Here is a 21,905-nt window from a genome sequence, read left to right as displayed (position 1 = left end):
CTTCCTTTGGCTCTCCCCCCACCCCCTGCCCCAAGAAGCCAGTGTGCTGTGCTCACAGCTAGGACGGGCAGTCCCGCCAGATCCTCCCCAGCAAGCAGGCGTCCCTGCCTCCTGGGTTTTGCTGTAACCCTTCCTCCCGGGCTCAGACAAGCCAGGGGGAAGTTTGAGGCCCACGCCAGTGTGGGTTTGCCTCTTCGACAACACAAAACTCGAGTCTGGCGACCACTGTATTGCAATATGCCTTAAATATTATCTGCAAATTCCCGAGTGATCGCTAGTGGAGAGGAGCAGAAACACCGGGCCAGAGACAGTGTCCACCGTACAGGGTTTAGAGCTCTAAAACCTGGTCTAAATTTAGAATCTACATGTTTGCATTTCCATCCGTTCTACTCTTAATAACGAGGCAGCTGCTGTTACCACTGCCAACGGCTGACCCTCCCCGCCTAAGCCAGGTGGCCTCTCTGCTACCGAAGTGTCAGCGTGTGAGCTTGTTGGCCTTCGCGAGAACCCTGTGAGCGTGTACTTTAAGGAACAGGCAAAAGGTATGTGAATTCTGCAGCAGATGATGCTGGATGCCGCACAAGGCCCTGCCTCCGCTCATACTGTCCGCACGCTCTGAGATCTTCACTGAGCGGCGGTGGAGAGCCGGGTAAGCAAGCCCCTCAAACGTGCCCGAGCAGCTCAGGAAGGCTGTATGGAGACCGGCCACCAGGGGGCAATCTCACACAGCGGACCGGCAGCCCTCGGGCCGCGCTAGGCAAAGCGGAAGGCCTTCACTTTGTCTTCTGAGTTTTCTCAGGTCAGGGAGGGAATGAACAGGAAATACTGTCCAGGTCAGCAGGGAATAAGATCCCAGAGGGCATTGAACCCTGGGGTGGGGGGGCAAAACCAACCACGTCTGCAACCAAACCCTCCCCAGCGTGTCAAGACGGGAGAGTCACTGAAAAAACAAGCGCTCATCTGGTTTTTAGTGTATATTAAAACAAATTTATTTACACAGTAACATGATGCCACAGAGAACACAGCAAAGTACCACAGCAAACCAAAGGGCGGCACCACCTGGTGACAGAGGGGACCTTACATTGGTAGATTTATACAACTCTAAAATATGTAGAGGGTTGAAGCTCCAGGAAAGAGCAAGAGAAATAAGATTTTCAAATATAGGGTGTGGGCAGAGCCACGGGGAACTAAGGAGAGACTGGAATGAGGACTGCCATGATTCAAATAAGGAGAAGGATGACATCTTGCTTCTGCCCTGATCTCATGCCAAAATGCCCTGCGTATCAACAGAAAATCCCAACCCAGTGTGTTCACACGTAACTCTTTTAAAAAACTGGTAAGGGAAGGGATAACCAAGTAGTACTTGGAGCAAGTTTCCTGAAGCGGTGTGGTTTGTCCTTCAGAAACACTACCCTGAAGCCATATAGGGCTGTTCAACATTCAAATTATCAGGAGTGCAGACACACACATACTTTCCACACACTGTACGGGCAAAGTGGATTTTCCATAATACAATAATAATCGTAGCAAAATATATGACTCTATACTTCTGCTAGGTTAAAAAATTTCCGACCTCTTTTGATTCCCTGAAACTTTCTTAATTTAAAAAAAAAGCATGGGGGTGAGTGGGATGGGTAAAGGCGAGAAGCTGGAATAGGTCCAGAGGCTCTCTGGAGTCGGAAGCATGTGATGGGATGGTGGGAATGCAGGCCCCTGCAGCCCACTTAGGTGGGGAAGCTTCTAGCAGTGGCTGAGGCAAAAACGTGCTCCAATTTCAAACAGCCGCAGGGAGGGGATGGTGAACAGCTGTATAGCACCTTGTACATTCGGGGCACTTAGAGATATTAAATGATGGTGACGAGTGGTAACCACCTCTGTAGGAAGCTTTATAAAAACGATTCGAATTTGTTAAGAAATCTCCCAGGAGTTCTTTAAACAAACCTACTGAAACTACCACGTCTCTTAGAAAAAAATTGCCCAGCTTCCAGAATCACATGGATGCGATGTTCCCAAGCTGAAGTCATGGCAACAGTCATGGTCACGTCACGGGGAAAGGGACTGGTTCCTTCTCCTTAGATACTGGGGCCCACGGCTTTCATCATCACCATCATCTTCTTTTTCTTTTTTCCTAATAGACAACATGGACTTATTTAAAAGAAAAATAGGTGCTTTTTTGGGAGGATGGATTATTTTATCAGCCAAATCCCTTGACATGGAATGTATGTGAGTTCTCCTTCGATGGCATCTGTTGTAACTCAACCTCCTCACCTTGGAAGCATCAGGACAAAAAGGCTGGATTTCTTTGGTATCATCTCTATCTAGGATCTTGCACTGTAATTCCCTGGCTTCCCTTATGGCATCTCTTTTTGGTCCACAGAATCCCTACTTTCGGCGCTGCCATGAGCACGGACAGCTGGCCTTCGGTGCACGCTTCCGCAAGGGCAGCACTTGGCTTTGTCTCGGCACAGCACTTTGGGCCTTTGAGAATATGAGCTTCAATGAGGTAAAACTAATGACCCGGCTTCGTGGGTAGCCATCCTGTTCGCTTGTTAGGCTGAACCAGAATTTTCAAACCTTATCAACTAGTGAGGGAAGTAAAGAACATGTCAGAGTCGGCCTGGGGAGCCAAGTCCCTCTCTCCCTCATCTTCAAGTATGTCTGTACTTTATTCATACATCTAGAATCGTTTGGAATTACAGTGCAGTATCCTGAGTACATCCTGATTTCTGGGACTAGTCTGTATTTTTTTCAGATCACTGCCACTATAATCTAGGGAAAAATATTATATTTGCAGGTTACCAGCAAAACCGAGTCAGGTTACTTCCCAGCATTGAAGTGTTTTTAATTCAAATTTGGGAAGTTGAGTGTAATCCTTCCAGGCCTTCCTATTTAGTAGGCCCCAAATTTCATTTGCAATATTAGAAACTTTAAAATACAGTTTTCCTCCCAGAAATATCATTACTATTTCTAGAGGTTTAGATCTCTTGGCTTACGAGTTTTCCATGTTAACAAACTTCTTCTGAGTCTGGAAGCAATACTGGCCCCCACTTACTCTGACGATGAAAGGCTACCCAGACTCTTAAAATCCTCACAAGCACGGTTTACTTTTAGCCCCCCGACGTCAGTGGTGTGGGGCTGGTGCCCCCTCTACACCTTACCCAGTTCATCCCCAGAGGGCAAACCTTGAAACTAACTGCTGTCCTCTTGGCCTCCAATTCTCACTTCGTCTAGGGGTTGGTAGGCCTCATTCATGATTCACTCAAGGTTCTTTTGTGGACTCCGTAGGTTCAACTGCTCTTTCTCCCATCCTGCAGTTATTCTTCCTGAATTAGCTTCTGAGCATCACGTCAGTGTACATTTACCAAAGGGGCTCTCCCTCAGGCTGGCATGGGAGAAGTCTCGTGGTCCTAGTCCTTTGTGGGACATCGGATTCTCTTCCTTCCAAGACTAGCTTGTCACTCTAACAAGGCACTCTGCTATATATACATTCAGGCTTGGTCTTGGTTCCTCCACCCATGTCCCTGTTTCTCTAGCACCGAAATGTGTCAGAGAGATTGTTCCTGCTCATGTGGCTTAAGGTAAAGTTCCAAAGGTGGCTTAATTGTTCAAACTCTCGATAAATGGAAGAATCTGTAGTATAGACTTCAACAGAAAAGAACAAATTTCCAAATATTGAATTCAGTAACTTGATGTTACTTGAGAAAACTTAAAGTGCTATCCTAGTCATAATGCAAAACTCAAATATATATATATATATATATATATATATATATATATATATATATATATCCGTCTGTGTCTGAAGGTAGGGTTTCTTTCCAGTTGATGAATGAATTCAAAGTTCCTACTATAATTAAAATGGAACTGTAAAAAAATATTTGTGATAATATTAGATTGACTGAATTTCACTATTCTGGAAAAATATTCCAAGGACCATCTGATGTAGAGATATAGTTGTTTTGTCTATCCTGCTCTAACCTGTAACACCCTTTTCCCTCTCTACCTCACATTCCTCAGCCATCCCTCAGAGAAAAATTAATCTAGCCACCTGTCTCTGGGAAGCCTGAGGCCCTTTTCTGACTAGGTGGCATTCATCTTTTGCCCTTAACAAATCTGAATATAAAAACAGTACTAAACAAATCTGGTGCGAAGGAGGTGCTCGGTTTACCAGTGCTCTAAGATAACGGTAGTGGAGAGTGTCCATGCCCAGAATACTATAGAGTTAACCCAAAGAAGGCTAGATCCAAGTCAGACAGGAAAAAAAAAAAAAAGGAAAGAAAGAAAAGAAAAAGCATACCTAGAGAACAAACAGAGGGACCAGAGAACATTCTTCATTAAATATGAAACCTCATTAAATAGTCAACATTCAAATTTACATGGGCAAGGCACCACGAGAATGACACTGAGAAAGTGTCTCAATCTGCGAACCATCTGGGGGAGGGCGGGGAGGACTGCTAAGGGAACATGCTGGCTGACATGGTCAGTGGTCTGTGTGCTGCTACTTCAGTGTATAATTAGGCAAGGACTTATGTGCACATGGGCTATGCTAAGGTGAACTAAACAGCAGTCCGCTAGGCGAGGTGCAGTCATGCCACGGGACCCAGACCTGGAGCGGACTGTGGCCATTCCTAGGGGCCGAGCCCTGCACTCTGGCTAGAGGAGGCAAGGCTCTCTGTGGGCCAATGAGCTCTCTTCCTTGGGAGTCCTGTACTGCTGGCCAGGAGGACAGGGACATCCTCCATTTGGAGCCTCACATGGCCTGTTTTCTTAAAAACAACAACAAAAACAACAACAAAACACAAAGAAGATCACAATAAAATACATTCTTCTCCCTTCCTGATCCTCTTTGATTTAGGTGAATCATATGAAAAAGACTGTTAAAAATGTTAAAAGTTTAGAAATTTCCAAAAGGCCACTAATGTGCTATCTAAGTAATACTGCACAGACTTGGCTTTCAGAAGCTCTGCGCTGCTAGGGGAGGGGTCCCGGAGCCCCCTCGCCAACAAGATGCAGGGAACATGTCTCTCAACCGTGCCACAGGTTGTCCCCCTCAGAGGCCCGGCCCCTGCTCCCAGCACGCACGTGCACACCCGCGTGTGCGCACACTCACACCATCTGAGTGACTCTTGGGATTTCAAGGTTGAAGTAAACAGATACTCACAGTTTTCAATAAAACAAGCCCACACATGTCACCTCCCACCCCCGCCCCCCCGAAGGAACTCTCATCTCAGCGCAAATATGTATGTGCCAAGGGAAGAAGGGGAGGATTTCTGTAGAACTTGCTTCAGGTGAAATTGCAACATAAACACTGTAATATACAGCTAAAAAAATACATACAAAAATTGCACATATATTCATAGGAGAGGAGCATGGACCCCACGTGCGGTGCACGGCTCACAGGCACCCCACCTCAGCGATCAAAGTCCCCGCGAGCCGACCTCCGGAGCCACTACAGAGAGTCCTAAGGAGCAATGTGTTGGGGCCACCGGGAGGCAGCCTCCTCCGCCGAGCTCCGCGTTCTGAGGAGGAGGCCGGCCGTCTACTCAGCGGCCTTCTCCCCTCTCCCGCCTCGGGCCGCCCTCCCAGCCAGCGGCTGTGCCTGCCCTCCGGGCAGCTCTCCGAGCTCAGCTGACCCGTGTCATTCACGGCTCATGCCTACAGCGTCTGGGTGGACTAGTTAACACTGGCTACTGAGAGGAGGGAGCTGGCCCGGTACGGCTCAGGGGAAGGCTGGGATCCGGGCTCCGCCAGCCCCGGCCGTCCACACCGCCAGCTCTGACAGTAATCAAAGGCCGCACCTTCAACCATCCCCCGGGGGGGCCCCTAGGGAACTGCAAGTGTGGAAACTCATCTCCGGGGGGCCCGCCAGCTCTTTATCAGGTCCGAACTGTACGCACCCGGCGGAGGCATTGGTGACACCACCTCGGGTCAGTTTGGGAAGGGGCCACAAGTGGCTGATAAACCCGAACTTCACTGGCAAGTGGGGACAGAGTCGAGGTGAAGGAGAATCAGGCAGTGGCAGCAGAGGGGAGACTGGTAGGGCCACCCTCTGTGCAGTGCACCCACTTACCGAGGACAAGGGAAAATGCGTCCATGACCCAAGGGATGCAATCTCTCCTTGTCTTCTGACGATCTGCTGGAACAAAGAATAGAGTCCCCAGACACAAAACTGGCCTGATGCTAAGGATGGCAGTTCTGCCTGGTAAGAGAGTCAGTGATTGATACTTTAAAGAAAAAACCAATCTGTTGTGAGAGCTTAGTGGATGATGGTAAGGACTGGTCAAATCTGTCTATTGCTAGTGAGAATAAATACTTGTGGTTAAAAAGACAGGTGATATTCAGAATTATGCAGGAGCTGGACACAGCTCACTGAATTCATACCAAAAGAGCTGTGCCTTCCGGGATAGACATTTTCATTTTCTACCTGCATTTGGGGACAATTACGGTGAAAGGTGTTTTGATGGAAGGCAACTGCACGACCGTACAGTGAAGACAGACCCAGCTTTGCACTCGGTGTGGAGCCATGGATAAGCCTTCGGAGAGGACTCGTTTTTCCTGGACAGGGATGGAAGGTTGGTCTCTCTTCTTTCCTTGAATTCTGTGGGAGCTCTGGGAAGGGGGAGTGCACAGGTGACTGGAAGGTGGAAATGAAAGAAAAGCCGCAAGCAGGACAGACTAGCGGTGTTGCAGGGTTTTCACAATACAGCCGAGGGAGTCTGGAGTGGCAAAAGCCAAATACTGAGCACAAAGCCAGTCCTCCAGGCTGACCCCACCCTCCCTGTCCAGGGACTTCTCGGCAAACTTGATCATGAGCAGTGTTCGCTTGATGTCTAGCCAGTTCTGGAGCAGGGCGCTCCGCTGCGCTGGGCTGGGAGAGACGGTCAGAGTCTGGAAGAGATCTTCCCGGGGGCCCCAGAGCAGACACTGGAGGATGCCTTTGGCATCTGAAATGAGGATCCGCTCAGAAGGGTTGGGATTGAGGAGGCAGCTGGCCAGCTGCTGCAGGCCCCGGGAATAGGGGGAGCGGAGTGGGATGCGAGGCAGGTCTGCTCGAGTGTATTCTTTCTCCTTCAGCTCTGGGTTCTCATCGAAGGGGTTGGGCAGGTGCAGCATCTCATAGATGAGGATGCCTGTCTGGAACTCATCACACTTTTTATACTGGGTGGCTGTTATGATCTCTGGAGCGAGGCGGGACTGGTCGCGGAGGATCTCGGGGTCCACCAGATGGCTCTTCTGCTTGGCCTGAGAGAAGTTGCTTACTATGAGCCTGGTAGAACAAGACGAGGTGGGGCTGGACTCTGCAGGCCCCAGGCCCTGGCTGGTTGCCCCTGGCTGGTAGTGGACGAGCAGCAGGTTCTCCAGACGAAGATCGCAGTGAGTGACATGGTAGGGTTTGAGGTGCTCCAGGCCAGAGCACAGCTGTAAGAGCAGCAGACACACCTGCCTCTCGTACAGGTCCGGGCTTTTCCCATGCTGGCCCAGAGAGTCTCGCACAAAATCAGCCACGGTGAGATAGGGAACCTCTCTGGTGATGACCACCACGTGGCTTCTCTGCTTCCTGCTAATGCCCCCCTGGCTTGCTTTCTGGGATGACTCTGTTTCAGAGGAGGGCTCCGGGCTTTTTCCATCTGTTTCTCCTTTCACCTCTTCTTCAGCCTCTTCCATTTCATCCTCTTCCTCTTCAGGGGCATCGGGATCCTCCCAGGGAAGCAGACGATTAGGGACCTCAGCAAGGAAATGACCACAGTCCTGCTGGATGTTAAAATGGACAGCCAGGCTCTGCCGGACAGCCAAGCTGTGATAATACTGCTGAGATTCTTTAGCTTTGCTCTTACAGATCTGAAAGAAGAATGCAAATAACACAATATAAAATGCACACTTTCATAACCAGGCTTAGATGTGTAAAGGAAGATTAATTGGAAGGTGGACTGGTTAGGAACAAACCATGTTGTAGTGAAGTCTTCAGAAAGGGTCTTGGTCGTCCTATGCCGAGTAACAGTAATAACGGCAGGAGCCATTTCTTGCGGCTGTCTACATGCTGTTTTACGTATATTATCTGTAGTCCTTATGCTAACCCTTCAAAGTAGGCTGAAGATTTAAGAATTACAAAAAAAAAAAAAAAGCCCAGGACTACCAGCTTGCAAACCCAAGTCTGTCCAACACCAAAGCTTGCTTTTTCTACTATACCTTGTATGTCATCTAGAAAACAGAACCAAGAATAACTTTTTACCACTTTCTGTAGAGGCTTACAGCCCAGACTTACACAACAGCTCTATAAAGTAGGCCAGGATACCTTATTTTATCACTGGTCAGGAGAGTAACAAATATTGGCCAGGTAAAGTGTGGGTTTTCCTAATTTTCAATGAGTGTCATTGTCACAACTCAGGCATGCACGGTTGACTGGCAAGGTAGAGAAAAAAGTTGGAGAGAATCACTGGTCTGACCTCGTCAGAGCACCACCAACATTTCAATGGCAGGACTCTGAGTTTCATGCTTTCTCTTAACAGGCCTCTTTTAAAGGCCGATATTTAGGCAGTAAGGCCTTTCCAAAAGAATTTTATTATGTGGCTATGGATCATGCAAGAGTTTTTTGATCACAAACATTAGCCAAGAGTTCTATATACTGAAACGACTACTGTATTTCTAGTCATCCAGGGTTAGAAAAAGTAAAAAAGCAAAAAAGTAAATAAAATCACCCCTAAATGGATTATGCTCATGATAGAATGCGGAGAAGCTGACCGTAGAAGACTCTGCCTAACACTCGCTCACAGATCCTCACAGCCCGGTCAGGACAGCTCCTCCGCGAGCCTGCACCTGAGGAGCACATTCTCTCTCCTCAGCAGGAAGATGCTGCCGGATTTCACAGGGATCCAAGCCTCCCAGCGACAGGCACCCGGAAGTGTTCACACGGCCTGTTGGCTGCAGTCATACCGAAAAGAAACAAACTGTAAAAAGGATTTTCTAGCTACTTTTATTTTTAAAAATATACATTTCTTGGGAAGGTGCTGATGAGCCTCCCAGTTCTGAGAAAGAACATGCTCTGATTTCCATTCAAAGAGATATTAAGAAAAAGATGAAACAGGTGATGGGGACTAAAGAGTACACTTCTCATGATGAAAAAAAAAAAAGCAAAAAACAAAAAGCGCCCCCCTCCCCCAGCCCAAAACCAGACCAAAGGTAAAGGAGTATCTGTGGGAGAGGAACATCCTCTTTCATTTACTGTATTTATACATATTTATTACACTTAGAGTCTTGACACCAGTGATCAATACCACAGAAATTTCTCTCTCGCTCTCTCCTCTCTTCAAATCTTATACCACCTACTTCATCAATTTGAGGGCACACTAAGCATTTCTTCTTTAACCAAACTTCTGGTCTTGAAACAGAGATAACCCCAGGCTGAGTTCAAGTTCAAACATATATCTTTCAAAAAATATTATCTTCGGAAAGCTCTCAAAGTCTCTGTGCACGCAGTATAATATATACTCCTATATGCTCATCAATCACAACATGAATTCTTTCTATACTGTACTGTTGGCAATATTTCATATTTACGTGTCAGCAGGTATTTAAAAATCCTATACTAGTCATCTTTTAGTTGTATAGGAGTTGGGTCTAGGACATGGCACCATTAAACCCATTTCCAATTTTAATAATCTGCTCAATATCACATCACTGGCTGGAATGAAAGTTCAAAGGTCCCAACTCCTCAGTCTTTGAAAAGTCAGTCAAATACCACTGAGTTGAGTTGAATGAGACTGTAGCTAAACTCTAGCAGTCACTTTATAGAAAGGACACTCACCAAGGACTTGGCAGGTTTGGGATTTAGTCTTGCCACTAACTGTGTAACCTTGGGCATCTCAGCTAATTTCTCTGGGTCTCAGTCTCCCTAAAAAGGGAGACAATATAGAAAAATCCTGAAACCTACTACTTCATAGGGCACTTGTGAGGATTAAATGAGATCAACTCTGTAGAGCCGATCTATAAATCTCAAAGCTAAGCAAATGTAACATTGCAAATGACTAAGACAATTAGCAACCTGCAAATGTTAAAAGTGATGTCATATTATAGAATCTTCATGTTTTTTCAAACAGAAAAAGCAAAACAGAAAAATGCATCTTTCTTTTGAGTCCTGAGAGCCACCTGCCCCAGCAGTGAGGCTCTCTGACCATGGGTTTGGTGGAGGCAGCTGGAGAGGAAGAGCTAAAGTCCAATCCCCTGCAGGCCACAAGTCAGACTGGCAGTATGTTCTGGTCCAAGACAGGCCCAATCTAAGGCTGAGAGAGAGAGAGAGAGAGAAGTGTCTAACCGCTCTGTAGTTTTTACTATGCTAAGCTGCACTGAAAACAACTTGCCACTCTGTGGTTTGGCATTAGAAGGAGAGAAGGTATTCTAATTGTGACTCCTCCTCTCATGGTGTCATTCGGGTGGTATCTGCCCACAAATAGACACACACACTTTCATAAGATTCCCCAGAGCTGTTTGAGCAGACAAGAACATGGACACTACAACAAGAATTTATGTTTAGTTTCACAGATCAACTTGAGATAAAGGTTCAAAGTGATTTACAAAGGAGAAATGATAAATTGTTCAACCATTCTGGATGCTCTGAAGGAGAATGGCCTGCCTGGGTAGCCGGCCTGAGCAGGTGGCACTTCCTTATCTCTCCATCTTACAATATAGAGACAGGCTGAAGAATAATGGGCCACTCTAGTTTAAGGGGTAAAGGGAAAAGGGAGAAGTCTGGAAAGAGGGAAACAAAATACTAGGGCTTCTAATTGGTTCACAACCATGAAAACAGTTATAATCAAAATACAGACCTATGAAGATTTCCAGAATAGGATTTCTTGTATGATGAGTATCTCATAAATCTTTATTATGGAGCTTGTGATGATGTTAATTTAGGTAGGAGTATTATATGATTCTATGTACCACAGAGTAGCAATTTTTCAAATATTAATAACTTGACTCCTTTAGTTTAAAAAAAGAAACTCAAAATGACCTGACTTCAGATGATAAATTTCTCATCCAAAAGTTATTTCAGAAAACAAGCCACTCTTTCCAGAACAAATGGACAGGGTTCCTCCTGCTGGTTGTTGATTTGACCTCTTTCCCTTACCTGATATTTTCTCTACCAGGGAGCAAAGTGACTTCTTCTGGGCCTCCCATTTTCATTTATCTTTCTTGAAAGGAATTTACATTCCTTCCCTAAAAGGGCAGCTGGCTTGAACTGCAGGAATTTCCAAAGAGATTCCACTCCCTAAGAAGAATGATTTCCACAGGACTTCTAAGCTTCCCCAAATTTTGAAATAGGAACAAAACAGGAGCTGGATCTTCATGTAAGATTCTCTTTTTTAATGGGAGAAAAATCATCTCATAGTCGTTCTGACTACATACGGAGAAACCTATTTAACCTGCCCGATTCTCTGAAAGGGAAGAAAAGCTCTGTGAGAGACTGAGCCAAGGTGACACCCTCCAGGAGTCGTTTCCACGCAAGCTGCAGCAAGAGAACAAAACCAGGCTGGGGAAGGTTGAATCTTGTACGATCCGCCATAGGTCCCCTTTCTGGACAAGTTACTGGTTCTGTGAAGGTGGCAATGCCAAATTCATGCAATAGGAGCGCTTTCCGTGAAGAGCACAAACAGGAAGAGATGCGCGTGCTGGGCACAGTGACCCTGGCGTGCTTGCCCGCTCAGACGGCCCCCCTCCCCGAGCTGCTTCTCCAGAGGAAGCCAGAAGCCCATCAAAAGGGACAGCCAGCCAGGGGTAGTTACACACCCACCAACATGGATAAAACATTGCCACAAAAACAGGAGCCTGCGAGGAAATGGAGTTGTCTGAGTTAATAAGGATGAGGGAGGACAGAGAAGGAAAAGGAAAACTATTCATTTACAGCAATTGAGCATTCAAACAAGTATCTGATGGCTCCTTAGCACCTTCCATCTGTGAAAAATCCTGAAGTGATCCAGCCAGAGCCCCATAAAGTGGGTTGGGGAGCCCTTTAGCCACCGATCAGTCACCTGTTCGAAAATGGAAAAAAAAAGAAAAAAATGCTTCCAGAGCCAGAGGCCTCTCCTGAGGCCTTCTCGAGACCCAGGTCAAAGCACACAATGCTTACACAACCTGATCTTAGTGGGGAAACAACCTGATAATTGTTCCTCACACACAACCTGAAAAGTTTAATTCCAAACATTCCCTTCAGTACAGGGGCTCATTTTCTGTGTTGCCCATGGCAACTGCTCTGCATACCTTTGAGTCAAATCTGCCATTATAAAGCATTTATGTTTATAATAATCATCATCTCAACCTAGACAGCTAACTTTAAAAAGCAGAATGTGGGGAGCTTTGACTGTAAATCCCCATTAAAAGCAGCTGGGAAGAAGACAGCAGCCTATGCGTCTAATACTAGCGGCCCTTCCAGAATGCCCATACGCCTGGAGCCTGTAAAGAGGATGCCCATACATCTTGCTGTCCTTTCAACACTGGGGAGTGGGACAGATATTCAGGTTAAGGCAACACAGCGGGGAGGCAGGGGGAGAAGGTGGACATCTGGCACCACAGTAGGGAAGTGGCTGTGGAATAAATCAGTTGTCGAACAGAGTGGTATTACCCATTCTCCTTTATTTGACTCTTTCTCCCACAGGCTCCTTGAAATGCTAGCGTTTGTTGGGGGAAGTCTGCTCTTGTCCTCTTTTCTCATGGACACACTCCCTTCAGCAAGCTCATGGCTTCGATCATCTTAATATATTATTGACTTCCACATTTGTAACCCAGACTTGCCTTAGAGCTTTAGATTCATCTCTACAATGGCCTACTTGAACCCCCCTACCCCGTATGTCCCATCCCATAGACCCTTAAACTCAACATAACCAAACCCAAACTCTTCTTCCCACCAAAACCCCTGTTCTTCCAGTGCTCCCTCTTCTTGGTGAATGGCGCCATTATCTGTCCCAACATCTGTCTAAGAAATCAAATTCATTCTGGATTTCTCCTCCATCTTCACTCCCTACATCTAATCAATCACCAATTTTAATCGATTCTCTTCCCAAATAACTTTTAAATTATCCTCTTGTCTCCATCATCTATTGCTACCATTATCACCGGCATGGAGTACTACAAAAGATTTCCAACTGATTTCCCTGCCTCTCATGTGACTCCCCTCAAACACCAGAGCCACCTTTCAAAAAAACTGGATACTGCCTGCCTAATATTTAAACTTCGTAGTGGCTCCCACCATCTTCACAGGAGAAAGGCCTGGCCTGGCCTCCCTTTCCAGTCTTATTTCTCATGTTTCTTTCACTTTTGCCATACTGAACTACCAGCAGCCAGCCCCCCGGCTTCCACCCACCAGGTGTGCTCTCTGATCAGGGCCTCTCTTCACCCCTCATCTGCCTGAGGAATTTCTAGTTACTCTTTCAAAGCCATTATCATGTGTCAGTTCTGTCAAAGAGAGAAAGCACTGAATACCCTAAACCTCCTTTCTGTGTTTCTTGTATACATCTCTGTTATTACAGACAGCACACTTTTTGGGTCTGAAGACCAGATATTTGTATCAGTAGGGCCTACCACAGAGCAAGGCACATTGTGCAATACGTCTGTACAACATACTGAGAAAGGCTACATCTGATCTGGTGTAGCCACAGGGTTATTTACTCAGAGCAGCTAGAATATGTGAACAGCTTTTATGAAACAGATGGAAGTTGGCACGGTGATGGGGAGGGGGCAATGGGAGACTAATCTGAGAAATGAACACTCATGACCTGACGACGCAAATGAGTAAAATCTGAACGATGAGGGCTGTCCGCTGAGTCCAGGCTGCCCTAGAGGCTTGGTGGTTTTGCACTGCACAAACCTACACAAAATGACAATGTTCTTCAACATTCCATTCAATTTCCTCTCCTTTTCCCCAAAGAAAACAATAATTACAAAATACAGGACTCTTCAAAAATATTCCACATTTGTCTTTTATTTTTCCATTGATGGGCTCAGTCAGCCTAGTACGCCTTCAGTCTACTTCCACTTTATCAGCAGGAAACCTCACTTCCATCTCACATTACACATTTTACAGTGCCTCAGTGAACCTTAAGTGAGATGGATATTGTAGGGAATGAATTATAGAGGGTCAAAAGTGAGAAACACTGAAGATCACATACACCATCCATCTGCACCATTTTGTCACATTACACAAAAGCACATCTGCAAACGGGAGAAAGCATAGAATGAAAACCTGCAAATGTGAAACAGATATCCAGTACAACCTTGGTACAACCTTGCTCTAATAATACAGGCTGATCACTCCTTGACCTCAATTCCTTGATCGACCTAGGAGTATTGCTTTGCTTGCTGCTACAGAGCCAAGACCCACACACACTCAATGCTGTTACAAACATATTAAAAATGGATTAAGTATTTAATATATAAATGCCATCTGGGCCCCAGGTACTCAGAACTCCATGCTACAGGAATCTGCTATGAGCTCTGTCAGGTAGGCCAGGTAATTTATAGCTTGAATTGCTGCAAAAATGTTCACATGCCCAAGAAACCCATTTTGGAGTCTAGAGAGAAATTCAAAAAGGCAACTGTATAAGATTTTACTATTTCATTTGTAGCTTGTACCCACGAAATCTTTTCATGCTCTCACTCAGCATGTGGATCAAAAGAAAATCACTTGTGTTTCTGAGCTAGTAATTGGGGTTGACAGAATGACACCCAGGATGTTCACATTAGAGAAACTGAGGTACAGCGCAGTTCAATAACCATCTCAGACACAGATTAGGAGTTCAATTAATTTGAATCCCAATTTATAATTCCCAACTGTTTTCTCACCTTATTCACGAGAGCCATGGCTTCTTTTCCCACTAGACTATTCATTTTGATTCCAGATTTACGTGAGTACCCAAACCCCTTCCTTCCTAAACCAATTCCCAGTTGACACTCTTAGGAACTTCTGTCTGCATTCAGCCCTGAAATGAAGTGGACACTGACCTATGATGGCTATGAGTATGTACAGTTGGGTGCTGAACAATGGCTGTCTGTGAAGTTTCAATATTGGAACATATTTGTACTGAATTATGAAAGTGGAAGTGGTTTTCCCTCTATAGCTTTTTCCTTATTACTAAGCCAGTAATTAATTGCCTGTGTCGATAGTCTGAACTAGTTGTAAACTCCTACCAATCAGTTATTCCTGTTAATGCTTTTTCATTTAGTGTCTTGCTTTATCAGCATCCACCCAAATGAGATGAACAAAGACTCTGGAGTCAAATACAATAAAAGATGGTGGTGTCCACAGTTCACCTCTACTTACTACAAGCTTTTAACAAGATACTTGCATAGGTGGAAGAAGGAAACAGCCCACTGTTGTAACAGGGAAGTGCACATCTTCACCAAGCTCTGTGAACTCTTTCCTTGAGAACAAAGACCTGGACTCCTTCAAAAAGAGAAGATATGTACTACCCCAAATTTGGAACTCTTGAAAAAGTAAGGCAGAAATTTCTACTTTTTGCTTATGTGAGATTTTTATAATCTTCCCCACAGTAATTTCATCCAAATTTCTTATGTGGTCTCACATAGCAACATTTATTATAAAATGATCTCATAAAAGCAGTGATAAAGAATGTCCCATTGAGACTGAGCCATAACTTTACCAACTGGCCACTCTGCTTATCAGCAAACGTCATTTGTCCATTCAGGGACAAGACTGAGGCATGGCAGGGCTAGTCCACTACTCAGGTATGAGATAATAGGACAGGTTCCATGTAGGAGGCAAGAGGCAGCCCACCATGAAGCTGGTGACCCTTTGCAAAAGTAATTATTCTTCTCTGGCCTCAGTTTCCTCCTGTGTATGATGATGAATGATGAATGCTGGCCCTTCTGAAGTTGTCTTGAGTCTACTTTGGGGTTTATGTGTTTGGTCAGTGGCTACCCAGATTCTTTGAAAGGAGGAAAAAACAAGGTAGATTTTATTTAGAACAGGGAAGTTTCAAGTGCATGCTTAAATCTGTGTTAAGTTTTATTTAGAGAGCAGGGAAGTTAAGGGTTGGAGGCCAGCCAATATGCAGCCCACAGAGACAGGTTTGATCTGCTGGGTGGTGGCTCCCCAAGTGATGATGAGAGGATAAAAGGAGACATGAATGAGACAGAAATAGAAGTTGAAGGTTAAATATTGTCTGGGCATCAATTTGGCCCTTCCTTCACCAAAACACTTACAAAAGTAGGCTGTGCTCACTGCCTCCACAGCCTTCCTGTTCCATATACTCTCTAACTGGCTGCAGCTGGTATCTGCTCCCATTATTACCAAGATTGCATTTTCCTGAGGTTTACTAGAGATTGAACTCCTGCCTTTTTCTTATTCTGTTCAAGCTTTCTGCAATCCTGCACTCTCTGATCTGTGGGTCCTTGCCCTCTGCTATGTCTTTTCCAATGTTTCTGCTTTGGGTCACTTAGATGAGTAGGCCTTTTCCTGATTTTGTAGACTCTCCACTATAATCACATACATTTCCAGTTTGAACTAAATCAAGTCTATGAGAAGATTGGGTAACCATATTTCTAGTCTTGATCTCCCTTTTGAGTACCAAACCTACATTTTTATCTGGCTATGGGTTTCTCTAGAATTGGCTATCCTATGGGCATGCTACACAGAAAGCTCATCTTTCTGGCTTTTCTGATTCATATTTCATTTAATGGCATCACCATCCTCCTGGGGTGGTCTCTCATCCTATATCCAGCCTCTCACCAGACATGGTCTACCACCTGTTTCAGCTCTTTTACCACTTGCCCCTTCTTTCCCATTGTTCAGGGGCTCAATATTATTTACCTGGACTACTGCAATAGCATTATGACTGGTTTCCCTTCTGGACCCTTCCATCATAGTTTTCTTCCAAAATCATTTCACCACAGTTTTCTTCCAAAATCATTGATCTTATGTTATCCCTCTCTTTAAAAATCCTTAGTCGTTTCCCATAAAACACAAACTAAAGTCTAACTTCTTGAATTCATCATTCAAAGCTCTAAATGTGGTCCCAGATCTTTCCATAGCCAAATTTTTCAGTATTCTCTCCACGCACTGCATTCACCACAAACAGTGTGAAGTCCTGAGATAGTGTTAACAATGACTTCTTTCATTGTTTAGTTGTCATCCATCTTTACATTTCCACATACCACTCTGAACCTTCATTATAATCTGTCTTGTTTAAGAGTTATTTATGCCTTTGTCTCCCCCATCCCCCCACTGGAATATAAGCTCCCCTTGAGGGTGAGGTTTTGTCTTATTCACATGTATTTCTGTAAACCCACACAAATATCACAATTTTTTAAACAGTAAATGTTTGCCAAAAGGTCAAGAAATATTTACTGAATGCCTATTATGTACATGGTACTATTCTGGATAGTATATACTGCTATCTGATGCTAAATATATTAGATTAACACTGTAACAAGGATATAAGCATTAATAAACTATGGTCCCTGCCACTGGGAAGCTCAAGTGTCACAGAGGGGAGGGGAGGCATGTGATTTTAATTGTATAATAATACTGTTGTAGAATCGTACAACTGTAGCATGATAGTGCAGTGATAGAGAAATCCACTAAGTATAGAATGGGTACCCAGAGAGGAGCTGTCAACATGTTCTCAGAACATCAGAGAAGAAAATTCACAGAGCTGGATTCTTTAAGAAAACAGGAGCCCTCTAGGTACATGAGAAGAGAGTGGAGGAATAAATAGGTACCATTTACTGAATGCTTTCTTTGTGCCAAATGATGCTCTGAGCACTATATACATCACTATGTACATATTGACTCCTGTGATTTTTCACAATGGCTTTAAGAAGAATGATGGATTTTCTCCATTTTACAGATAAAGATACTGGGCTTAGAAAAGGTGTAGGAACCACCCGGGGTGCTTGCTAACAATGCAGTTTCCCAGGCCTCACTGATTCCGATTCTGTGGGTATGGGATGTGGCAGAGGAAGGTACATACCTAATGAGGACCCCTCCTCAGGTGATACTGAAATAGGTCACCTGTACATGACAGTGCTCTTCCCAGAAGTGCAGTCCAGAGAGTGGAACCAGTGTGTGCAAGGCTGGGTAGCATGAAATAGGAGCTATTTATAATTTGTGCTAGAGGATGAAACTATAGGGATCAATAACTAAGGATACCTGCCCTCAAGAAGTTCAGTGTCAAATGATCTAAAATCTCCAATTCATTGTTTTTTTTAATTGAAAAAACAGTCAAAATCACCTATAATTACTACTACTCTAACATAGGCATTAATTGCATATTACCATTTTGTAGGTGAATTTTTTAAAAAGTTATGATCATACTATTTGGTATTCTGCTATTTTCATGTGATATTTTACAAAAAAATGTTTTCCACAATTTTATATGGTCTTCATAATTACTATTTAATGGCCACAAACATTCCATTGGACATTACCATAATTTATTAAATTTTTCCTTAATATCAGACACTCAGTTTGTTACCAATTTTTGGCAGTGCTAAAATTCTTGAGGATGTTAGCATTTAGTAGTTTTCTCTCATAATTTTAAGGAAAAACGTTTACATCTTTGAAGTAATGAGAAAGAAAGCATGTAAGTGCAGAACCTATCTAAATACACTCATCAGACCAGTACCTAATATTAAAGAATAATGAGTGATCTAAAAAAATGTTGAGCAGTAATTTTCCATTATTGGAAAGGAGTTTCAGCACATAAACACATGTGCATTATAACAATCTTACTATGAGGTAGGTAGAGAAGTTAGTATCCATTCATGTGAAAACCAAGAGATTACATGGCTTACTTGGGGATACACAGAGATTGATTCAGAATTTGGACCCATGTCAGCTTACTCCAAATCAACTCTTCTTTATTATGTGTTGTGATGTCTTTTAGTTTAAGACCAATACAACTACTAAAGCTATTCACATTGAATGAAAACCAGAATAAAGCTATGGACTGAATTGTGTCCTCCCTACATTTATATGTTGAAGCCCTAACCCCTAATGTGCTGTACTCTTTCCCTTGCTCTCACCTCCCCCCGCATTAGACACAGCAAGAAGGCAGCTGTCTACAAGCCAGGAGGAGAGTCCTCCAGTCTCCAGAACTGGGAGAAAAGACATTTCTGCTGTCTAGCCATCTGGTCAGTCCATGGTGTTTTGTTATGGCAGCCTGAACTGACTAAGATTTGGTCCTGAGAAGTGGAGTACTACTGTAACAAATACCCACAAATGTAGAAGCAGCTTTGGAATTGGGTAGAAGCTGGAAGAGTTTTGAGATCCATGATAGAAAAAGCTTAGATAATCATGAACAGACTATTGCGAAATATGAACATTATGGGTGATTCTGGTGACGAATCAGACAGAAATGAGGAACATGTTATTAGAAACTGGAGAAACGATAAAAAACAAATGGCAAAGAACTTGGCTAAACTGTTCTAGTATTTTATGGAAGGCAGAACTTGTTAGCAATGAAACTGTATATTTGGCAGAGAGATTTCTAAGCAAAGTGGTGAAGGAGCAGCTTGTTTCTTTCTAACTGCTTATAGTATAAATGCAAAAGGGGAGAGAGAAATTGAAGAAGGAATTGTTAAGCAAAAAGGAACCAAGACTTGAAGATCTGGAAAATTCTCAGCCTATCCATACTGCAATAAACAAGAAAGCTAGTTCTAAAAAGAATACTAAAGGCGTGGTTGAACAACCATTTGTCTAAAGAGATCAGGGGTGTGACTCATGGACTTAATCAGTCATCTCAGGAGAAGCCAGAAATAGAAAGAGGATTCTCCCAGCAAAGACACTGCCAGTTTGAGCTAAAGAGAAAGCAGGATGGAATGAAGGAAAGCTGTTGGACTTTTTGGATTCTACAGGACTGGTCCACAGAGCTATGCAGCTGTGCAAGTGCACTATTCTTTAAGGAAAGGGAAGAATGACCCTGAAGGTATTTCAGAGATAGTCAGGGCTAATTACTCCCATCACAAACCTAAGAGACGAGGCTGTTTCCTCCTGGGTTTCAAAGGGTAGGCCTGTCTCTCCAGATTTGGAAAGCCAGGATGACCAGTACCTCAGTGGTAGGCTACCCTAGCAGAGAGCCATGTGGATGGCGCCTCACAGAGGGCAGTGTGGGTGGGGCTCTTACCAAGAGCCAAAGGAGCAGGGTGTTTAGCAGAGCCATGGGAGCGATGCTGCCACCCCAGTGGGCCTGGAGGGTACAGTGCTGAATCAAAGAGGATTATTTGTGAGCCTTCATATCTAATGGAATTTGCCTTGCTAGGTTTTGGACTTGCTTGGGATCCATCACCACTTCTTTCCTTCTGAATTCTCCCTTTTAGAATGGGATTGTCTATCCTACTGCACCATTGCATTTTTTTAATTGAAATATAATTAACATAGTGTTATATTAGTTTCAGGTGTACAATATAATGATTCAACAATTCTATGTATTACTCAGTGCTCATCACTATAAGTATACTCTCAATTCCCCTCACCTATTTCACCCATCCCTCCATCCAGGTCCCCCCTGCAACCACCAGTTTATTCACTGTATTTAAGATGGTTTTTTTTTTTTTTTGTCTTTTTATCATCTGTTCATTTGTTTTGATTTTAAATTCCACATATGAGTGAAATCGTTATGGTATTTGTCTTTCTCTGTCTGACTTATTTCACTTAGCATTATACCCTCTAGGTCCATCCATGTTTTACAAATGTCAAGATCTCATTCTTTTCTAGGCTGAGTAATATTCCATTGTGTATATATACATCTTCTTTATCCATTCATCTATTGATAGACATCTGGGCTGCTTCCATATCTTGGCTATTGTGAATAATGCTGCAATAAACATAGGGGTACACAGATCTTTTCAAATTAGTGTTTTTATTTTCTTTGGCCACCACTGTATTTTGGAAGCACATAATTGTCTAGTTTCATAGGGTCACGGCTTAGAGAGGAAATCTGCCTCAGGATGAATCAGACCCTGAGTTACACCCATATCTGATTTAGATGATATTTAGATGAGACTTTGGACTTTAGAGTTGATGCTGGAATGATTTAAGACCTTTGGGCCTATTGGGATGACTTGAATATATTTTGCATGTGATAAGAACATGAATTTGGGGGGGTAAGGGGCAGAATGCTATAGACTGAATTCTGAGTCTTGAAAATTCGTATGTTGAAGTGCTAACTCCTGAGATATTGTGATTTATAAGAGAAAGTCAAATATATATTTCTCAAATATATTTAGTCTTCATTCATGGTTCCTGACTCACAGCAACCCAAACCCTTGGAATTTCATAAGTACTGAGAGTGACAAAGGTGTCTCTTGTTATGTTAATAAGGTGACTTTTGGACCCCACTTAGGGATGGGGGCTGGTTGCCAGGGGAACCAACCATGCACACGATTGAAGCGTTGGAATTTGCAGTCCCACCCGGACCTCCAAACTCCTCAGGAGAGGGAGAGTGGCTGGAAGTTGAATCAATAGCCAATCACCAATGATTTAATCAACCATGACTATGTAATGAAGCCTCCACAAACCCCCAAAAGGATAGAGTTTGAAGAGCTTCCAAGTTAGTGAACAGATGAAGATTTGGGAAGTACGGTGCACATGGAAGTTCTGTGCCCTTTCTCCATACCTTGCTCTATGCATCTCCTCTATCTGGCTGTTCTTAAGTTATATCCTTTTCTAATAAGCTGGTGATCTAGTAAGTAAGATGCTTCTCTGTGAGCTGATCTAGCAAATTATTTGAACCCAAGGAGGGCGTTGTGGGAACCTCTGATTTATAGCCTGTTGGTCAGAAGCACAGGTAACAACCTGCGCTTATGACTGGTGTCTGATGTTTGTGGAGGGGGACAGGTAGATTGAACCCTTGACCTGTGAGATATGGTGCCATCTCCAGGTAGATAAGTTGAATTGAGTT

At 43.9% G+C, this 21,905-nt stretch overlaps 1 protein-coding gene across 10 annotated transcripts in view; it reads right to left on the bottom strand.

The window, feature by feature from the left end:
* Nucleotides 1-848: 848 nt before the first annotated feature.
* Nucleotides 849-21,905, bottom strand: part of PEAK1 (pseudopodium enriched atypical kinase 1) — a 329,039-nt gene continuing 307,982 nt past the window's right edge. For all 10 annotated transcript variants that reach the window (XM_032417490.1, XM_032417496.1, XM_032417497.1 and 7 more), the window contains one exon: nt 849-7,839. In XM_032417490.1, coding sequence (XP_032273381.1) covers nt 6,676-7,839 — 1,164 coding nt within the window. In that variant the 3' untranslated portion in view covers nt 849-6,675. The remainder of the gene's footprint in view (nt 7,840-21,905) is intronic.

The sequence above is a fragment of the Phoca vitulina genome, unplaced genomic scaffold (genome assembly GCF_004348235.1).
Source record: "Phoca vitulina isolate PV1807 unplaced genomic scaffold, GSC_HSeal_1.0 scaffold20, whole genome shotgun sequence".
Lineage (NCBI taxonomy): Eukaryota > Metazoa > Chordata > Mammalia > Carnivora > Phocidae > Phoca > Phoca vitulina.
Note: the sequence above shows the minus strand (reverse complement) of the source record. Positions and strands in the feature narration are given on the sequence as shown.